This window comes from Pithys albifrons, chromosome 6, assembly GCF_047495875.1.
Source record: "Pithys albifrons albifrons isolate INPA30051 chromosome 6, PitAlb_v1, whole genome shotgun sequence".
NCBI classification, from domain to species: domain Eukaryota; kingdom Metazoa; phylum Chordata; class Aves; order Passeriformes; family Thamnophilidae; genus Pithys; species Pithys albifrons.
The window spans coordinates 15797797-15806162 of NC_092463.1; the positions used below are offsets into that span (position 1 = coordinate 15797797).

Here is an 8366-nt window from a genome sequence, read left to right on the forward strand (position 1 = left end):
GGGCTGGAATGGAGTCAGTTTTCTTCATAGTAGCTGGAATGGGGCTATGTTTTGGATTTGCACTGAAAACAGTGTTGATAATACAGAAATGTTTTAGTTCTTGCTGAGTATCACTTAGAAAGAGCCTCAAGATCTTTTCTCCCTCTTACCCCACCACACCAGTGAGCAGGCTGGGGTGCCCAAGGAGTTGGAAGGGGACATAAGCAGGACAGATGACAAGTGACCCAGTGAACATTTCATACCATACGGCATCATGCTCAGCATATAAAGCTGAAGGAAGAAGAAAGTGTGGAGAATGTTTGGAATTATGACATTTCTCTTCCCAATTTACTGTTAAGTGTGATGGAGCCCTGTTTTCCTGGGAATCGTTGAACACCTGACTGCCCATGAGAAGTGGTGAATGATCTTCTTTGCTTGCATGTCCAGCTCTTGCTTTACCCATTACACTGTCTTCATCTCAACCCATGAGTTTTCTTGATATTACCCTTTTCAGTTCTCTCCCTCACCCCAAAGCAGAGAGTGAACAAGCAGTTGGATGGTGCTTAGTTGCCATCTGGGGTTAAATCATGACAGTCCTTTAGGAGAATTTACTGTCAACGTGGGTAGTTAGGATAATTCTAGGAAAAAATATAAGAGTTGTCAGTATTAAAATGCAACAGTTTAACATGGCTAAGAAAGGATCCTCTATTTTTCTGGCAAACTGTAATTTTTGATTAGTGGGGGATTTTTTTCATATTCTCTCCAATATCTTGGCAAGGTGGAATATTATGTAATAGAATGAAATAAAATGTAAAGCTATAAAGGCAAGAAACTCCCAAATCAAAAAAAGAATAAGTGTTGACTGTCTTGGAGGATAAAGAAGGAATTAGTTGGAAGCTGGAAAATTAAATCCTCTTGGTGGATTAGCTACTTGCTGGGCAATATTGCATCACTGAATTGCTATCCTATGATATAGTCAATCTGTAAATCACATTTCCAAGCTATAGACCTTAATAAATATGTTTTTGCTATTGCAAACAACATAAATTTTTCTTGGTTTATGTGGCTTTAGATAGCAGCAGAAGAATCTTGAAACAGAAAGTATCTTCCAGAATCTCTGAGGCTGGTAACTATATCTTTGATTAAAAAATGAAAAAAATAACAAGGATTAATGGACAAAGTAGAAAAAACTTGGATTCTCAGCAGAAGTTGTGCATATCTATATTATTCTTTAAAGAGAGGAGATTCTACAGCATTTCATTGCAAGTGTGAGGTATTGCAATGCCTTTCCAGTTAAAAGAAATATCTTTCAGGCCATGCCTTCATTTATGTCCTTTCTGTCTCATTGCTAATAAACAAGCTGATACCTGTTGATGAAGATTAAGTGCTATTGTTTGTGTTTTCAGATCTGGAAATACACAAGTTCTTGTTTTCCATCTTGTAAATCTTATTCACTGTTTTGTAAGCTGTAATAGGCCAGTGACCACATGCATTGTTAGCCACTTTGACAGTTCATGATCAATTTATAATTACTGGGCAATGGTTCGGAGATTTATGGATTAGGATATTAACCTCACTTCAAAATCTGATGGTGATCTTCATCTTCTTGGGCTGCAGGCAATGTGGAATCAATGGGATGCAGATTGCGTATTTCATATCTGCATGATGGCAATAATGCTATAACTGTTAAGTGGAGTACCAAACCCATCCTACTCAATTGAGTCCAATAGAGGCCATCAGATCATTTCCGGCCTTAGTTTCAACTTCAGTGTTTTGTTCATATATTATGTTCAACCTTGAATGTCATCCAGTGTTACCAGCATGTTTTCTTTAACACTGAATTAAAGGTGAATTGGCAGCTTGTTTTGTCTCCTCCTGATGTTCGTTTCAGTTACACAGGATATGGAAGACTTAACCTAGGAAAAAGATACTCACTGACCACATTTCTCTTAGCAGTCAGTCTCTGGAGCTGTCAAAAATGCTGTTTGTTAGCAGTGGTGGTTTTGTTGTATATTTTCTAAAAAGACAAGGGAAATCTCTTTCACCAGTTCCCCAAATATTCAGCCACAAGTGATGGCCAACAACAATGAGTAAAGAACTGTATTGACTGAAAATGTCTTAATAGACTGGGAATGTCACATATTATTATCATAACAAACCTAGAGATTGTTCATCAATCACACACTCTGCCTTCCATGAGAAAAGCCCTGAAACCATTAAACACAGTGTCAAAGGTTGTGACTGAGGTATTCAGTGAGGCAGACGGGCTTTCTAAATCCAAACCCTGCTTTGAAATCCTGACAGAGAGTTTACAGTTTCCAAGACGAAGTGAAGAAGACGTTCTGACAGGGACACTGCAGTCCATCATGAGCTGTGCTGGCTCAGCCAGACCCAGGCAAGGGATGGCCTTTGCACAGTCTCAGCTTTCAGCTCCAGCCACGAAGGTATGGCTATGGCTCTCCTGCCAGACACCTGCAGCAGGAGGCTTCTCCTGTCAATCTGCAAGCATGGAAGCAACAAGAGATACAGTCCCTGCTCCCTTCCCTCTTGTCCGCAGCCCCATAACCCAGCACTGTTAGCATGTGTCTGGGCTGGACAAATTGTCCAAAATATCCAGTGTCATTACTGATTGTTGTGCGTCCTCACCAGCACTTTTTGTTTGAACTAATTAATGATTAACAGGGGTGCTCTGCATAATGCTGTTCAATGGTACTGAAGAGAAGAAAGAGCAGACAAGACCAGATGGATGCAGCAAGATCCTTTTTGTAGCACTGTGAGTACCCTTGTAGTTTCCCCTTGAATTGTTTGGACCTTTCATTTTGGGGGTTTGTGTTGTTGCCTGAAAAGGGTGCCTTTTTACACCTAAACAAGGAGATATAACTGTCACAAAAAAGTCAAAACATTTCAAAAGCTGGAAAGAACAGATAGTGACAAAGGTACTTCACATAATTAAATAAAAATTCATTTTGGAAACAATAGAGATGCCTATAGATTTTGTAACCAGAGTGATCTAGTATTTCATGTTTGAAGAAACTGTAAGAGTATTTTCTAATTTCATTTCTAGACAGTATGATCCATGTTTATATAATTTTTAACACGTATTTCATTCCTTAATTATTTAATGAATTGAGAAAGGCTAACAGGACTGCAGTAACCATCCTGTAGTACTGAGTACAAAACCAACTCCTACCGGTTACTCTAAGGAAAATGTCATAAGCTTCCAATTATTTGCAATTATTTTTAAAAAATCAGTTTCACCCTAGGACTATTAATATGCTAATATTAAACTTAATGAACTTTTAGACATTTCAAATTCTCTCCTTTGAAGGGAGAATGAACATTTTAGGAGGCATATTCTTTCTAGGAAACACTGACGTGCATCAGGAATGCGAATTATAAGTGTGTGGGACTTTGGAGAAAAAAGTATGTACTGAAAGCCTCATTTTACTTTCCTGGAGGACACAGCATGAACAAATTAATTTCCATAACTTGTTTTGTATGTCTATTTTTTTTCCAGAAACAGCTAAAAGGAAAATGAAGCCCACCTTTTCCCTGTGGTTATTGCTGGCTGGTTTGTATGCTGTTGCCCAGTGTCATCAGCATCCTCGCTACTGCAATAAGCAGGATGAGGCTAGAGGGACATATTTTCCAGGACATAGTTCTCAATGGGAAGGAGCTTATCCAGCTAAGAACAAAAGCTTTGTCAAACTAGTTCTCAGCAATGCTGACTTTGCATTTTCATTTTACAAGCTGCTCACATCTGAAGCAATGGATCAAAATATTTTCTTTTCCCCTATAAGCATCTCTGCTTCCTTTGCAATGTTGGCACTTGGTGCCAAGTCAGCGACACTGATGCAGATTCTGGAAGGGCTTGCCTTTAACCTGAAAAAGACTCATGAGCATGAAATACATGACAATTTTTGTCAACTTCTCCACATGCTGAACCGTTCAAACAGTGAGTTCCAGCTGAGCCTCGGCAATGCCCTTTTTATAGAAGAGACTCTAAACCCAGTACAAAAGTTCTTGGATGACATCAAAAGCTTTTATGAATCTGAAGTCTTTTCTTCTGACTTTAACAACTCTGTTGGCGCTGAGAATCAGATCAACAGTTATATTGAAGAAAAGACAAATGGGAAAATTGTTAAGCTAGTGGAAAATCTTGATCCTCTCACTGCAATGGTTCTCGTTAACTATGTCTTCTTTAAAGGTAAGAAATGTCAAGGGCTGCAAACATTGTAGCTTAAATGCTTAATGGTTATTAAAGGAAGTGAAAACTTAAGAGAAAGAAACTGTAGTTTAAATATTTTAAATTGAGGAAATCATGTTCCGTGTCTGGAAAGTATTGCTATAAATCCATAGCAATAGACAGTAGAAATGTGTCCTCACCTGGTTTAGTGAAATTTTATAACAAATATCTTTGTTGAGTTTTGTAAATACTTTAATGTGATCATAGACTCAAGTTTCACTGAAAGACAGTGTTTTCAGTATTATCTATCTGTATCTTTAAGCACACACAAAAAAGAAGATGCTGTAACATCTGAGGATGTAGTAGCATGAGAAAGATATTTGCTCTAATCAAAGGAAGGCTGTAGGACTAGATCCTGGTTTATTCACTGTGGTCATTCCTCTTTGTATCCCACTGAAGAAATTTTCTTTTTGTCATAAGCCCATTGGGAGAAACCCTTCAGTACATCACATACAAAACGTGAAGATTTTTTTGTGGATCAGGAAACATCCGTAAAAGTTGACATGATGTATCGAAAGGGTTACTACAGAAATTATTTTGATGAAGAGCTCTCCTGTTGGCTGGTTCAGATACCTTACAATGGAGATGTTGCAGCATTATTTGTCTTGCCTGATGAGGGGAAGATGAAGCAGGTGGAAGATGCTATCTCAAAAAAGACTGTATCTAAGTGGGAAAAGTTCCTCCAAGACAGGTAAGGTTTTTTTGCCAAGTTGAGGAGGGACCATGCCACAGATTAGTAGTGTTTATCACACCAAGAGAAAACGTTAAAGGACAGGTTATTTTACTGAAGTCCATACACTTAATGGTCCCTCTGTGCTGGACTTCCCTTTTCTTAGTTGGAAAATAAAAAAAAGAGCTGTGGCTAGTAAGGGTATTGGCATTGAACTTGGGACCCATCATGCGTTAAGTTCTTGATTTAACCAAAATTTACTTAGCATCATAATGAAGTTGAGAGACCCCTGATTCATATGAGCATTGGGAAACTACAATGGACTACCTGTTGGATGTTAGTGTGTTGTGAGCATTGTATGTAAAAGCAGACTAATTCACCATCACTGCATCTATTTCTGTGGTGGCCCACAGCCCAGGCCCATGTTCTATATTTGAACAGCCTTAGGACAGCTACATATGCTCTTTTGAGAAAACTCTCCTACCTGGAAGTAGTAGCCCTGTCTGCCATTGAGTTGACATTACTGCATCTTCCCTTCTACTTCTTGAGCCCTACTGTGGAGGCAGGGGATAGAAGGCTTGTTCTGCTCCAACCCTCCACACTAAGTAGCTAACCTGATCATAGCTGCTATCTGGACCCTGAGAAAAGACTACAAACATTTAGAAAAAGAAATGTGAAGTGTCAGTATACTGAAGTCATTGAGAAGTGTTACCTAGATGAAAATTTGTCCCTATTTGTGTCGTTTGTTACAGAAAAATACATCTGCACATTCCAAAATTTTCTATTTCTGGTACCTATGATGTGAAAAAGATAGTCAAACAAATGGGTATGATTGATCTGTTCACTGAACAAGCTGATCTGTCTGGGATTGCTGAGGAGCCCGGACTGATGGTTTCAAAAGTAAGTCAGCACATGAAAGCAACCAGAGTATACGTCTGTTGCCAGGAACCTAACATTAATATCCCCTGAAAAGCTTATCCCAGTCTTTCTGAAGCATCACTCAATCATCAACAGCTGCCAGTCTGGAGGCAAAGCCAGCCCTATCTGTCATAAACCTGAAGCCAAACATGCTTACAAGGGGTTAGAAATGCTGGATTCCAGGACAAGGAAGAAGACATACATATAATTAAGTGTTCTTTTGGCTACTAAACAAAATTATCTAAATGTAGCACATTAGTTTTGGTAAAATTTCTTTTAATTCCTCCTACAGAGGGCAAAAGGCTGTCATTCCTGCCCTTCTAGTGTTCTCAAAAAAGTTATTTTTTTCAGCTAGATGACAGGGTAAATTCACAATAATACATGAAGCTGCCAAAGACAAAATTGAGTCTAGGCTAAATGACCAGGTTTCTTTCCTTACAGAGTTTCTTGCCATCAGTCATCTCGACTGCTCTTTGGCTGCCTGCAGTTTGAGGGTTACTCTGCACATGCAGTGAAGGAGGACAGCTTGACTGGTGTGATGGCTGTTGGCGTTGCGGTGGGAAGGGGAGTGACTGCTGATGACCTTCCCAGAGGCTCTTGTTACTGGATCTCGCTCCAGACAGGGTTCCCTTTGGCAAGAGTGAAGAGGGTGGCAGGCTGCTCTCTACTTGCTGGGTGATCAGCTGGAGGTTTTTTTCCTTTGTTCCTTGCAGGTTATCCACAAAGCCATGCTGAATGTTCATGAGAATGGCACTGAAGCAACAGGGGCCACAGTGAAGGAGATTACCTGGAGATCTGGTGATTTTCCTCGTCCACCTCGAGTCAGATTCAACAGACCTTTCCTTCTGATGATTCTGGATAAATTCACTCACACTGTCCTCTTCATTGGGAAAATTGTAAATCCCCAGAAAAATGACTGACTGATGACACTTCAGCACATTGCTGGCTAAATTCTTGTGGTCTGTTGAAATATGTATGCATACCACTATGTACTAGAGCTCATCTTTCAACCATTACCTTATAATCATCCCTTAAAACATAAAAAGCTATTTTTTCTTATCCGAAAGTCACTAGTATTTGACCCAGCCTACAGTTGATTATAGCTTGTAGTGTTAATGAAAGACAAGTCACTTTTCACCAGTTTTGTAAGACACCCTTTCTGATATGCTCCTGTGGGGTATTCAGATGGTTTGAAGTCTCCAGGTGATGTTATTGCTGTACAATCACAGTTTGTGCATGTGAGAGGAGGAGAAAGGAAACAGGGAAACGGAGGTGCAAGATCTGTCTGTTTAATCCATTAACCTTTGATGATTAGTCTTAAATGTAGATCTCCTTAATGTTGGAGTGAACTTTCATTAAGTTCTTTTGGTTTTGTAACCAAGTATGGCATGAAACTGCAGGATCAGTTCCTGGGACACTGGAGGAAACTCCAATGTAAAGAGTTGATGAGTGCAGCAATTTTAGCCTTCCTTCCTCTGTCTTCTCCTCAGTGGAAGCCCTCATCATGGAGACAAGAAGGTTGCTTTTGTTTCACAGATAATGTTTATTCTACTAAGGACGGAAGCCATAGGAGCAAAAGACTTCTGTTTTATCTTGCTAATATAGCTATTGTTGCCAATGTCTTAAGATAAAAGTCTGATGGAGCAGTCCATGATATAACACCAGTTTCCTTATTATGGATTTGTTCTCACTGTCATTTCCCTCTACTGATGCCACCTTCACTATTACACTTTCCAGCTAGACTTTGCAGATTGTGGTAGAAAAGTGGAGCAATGAAAAATTATAAATCCAGGCAGTTTGTATTTCCTCAGTAGGAACAGCAGAACTTTCCTAGGGACTGTTAACCTGCTTTAAGCCATCATAAACACACATAAAAAAATCAAAAATATTTCAGAAGTCACCTTTCTAAAAGTTAAGAGTGGATTACTGTTACAGAGTAAAAACAGACTGTGAATTGATATTTGTACTGTTCACTTAAGGTTTCTTGAGTCCAACTACATTAGATAGTTCCATGGTTATGAAAGGAAAGAATCACAAAGCAGTAAATATTTAAATTATTTTATTATTTTTTCTTTTGTTTTTAAATCAACATCCTTTGCATACCTTACTAAAATACAGAAAGCCAAAGAAAACATTTAGACTATAGATTGATTGAATGTTTTGTTACAGAAGATCTCAAACTGGTAGAAAAAAAAATAAAAAATGGCAATATTTTAGGTCTTATTTTCTTAAGATGTGAGTGAAAAATGTAACTTAAAAATTATGGTGAATATTTCTGAAACACAATTATGTTGTTGTTTAGGGATCTTTATTTTCTTTGATATTAAGTTAATGCCATCAATATGAGTAAACTGCAGCTGTAAGAATACCAGTAGGGAATATAAAAACCATTCCATGGCTATCTGCAGACATGTAACAATTGAATTTCACTCTCAGAGTCCTCCTCAAAATCACATAAACCAATGAGAAAAGTTTTTTACTCATAACTGCATTTAGTATGTTCAGTATTTAGTAACAAAGAGTTGACTTCATACTTCTAAACATGTAAGGACT

General features: G+C 38.5%; 1 protein-coding gene across 1 annotated transcript; it reads left to right on the forward strand.

Annotated features, from left to right (window-relative positions):
- The first annotated feature begins 2666 nt into the window (after positions 1–2666).
- Positions 2667–8026, forward strand: LOC139672883 (alpha-1-antitrypsin-like). The gene is made up of 5 exons (XM_071557602.1): positions 2667–2752; positions 3497–4186; positions 4646–4916; positions 5648–5795; positions 6527–8026. The coding sequence occupies exons 2-5, from the start codon at positions 3514–3516 to the stop codon at positions 6731–6733; spliced, it is 1299 nt and encodes a 432-aa protein (XP_071413703.1). The 5' UTR covers positions 2667–2752; positions 3497–3513; the 3' UTR covers positions 6734–8026.
- The last annotated feature ends 340 nt before the right edge of the window (positions 8027–8366 follow it).

What these genes read in the sequence shown, in the direction of transcription:
- LOC139672883 (XM_071557602.1), top strand. Translation starts at nt 3,514, where the DNA reads ATGAAGCCCACCTTTTCCCTGTGGTTATTGCTGGCTGGTTTGTATGCT. An exon ending in TAACTATGTCTTCTTTAAAG is followed by an intron (nt 4,187 to 4,645) that starts GTAAGAAATGTC and finishes TTTTGTCATAAG; the next exon opens with CCCATTGGGAGAAACCCTTC. An exon ending in CCGGACTGATGGTTTCAAAA is followed by an intron (nt 5,796 to 6,526) that starts GTAAGTCAGCAC and finishes TGTTCCTTGCAG; the next exon opens with GTTATCCACAAAGCCATGCT.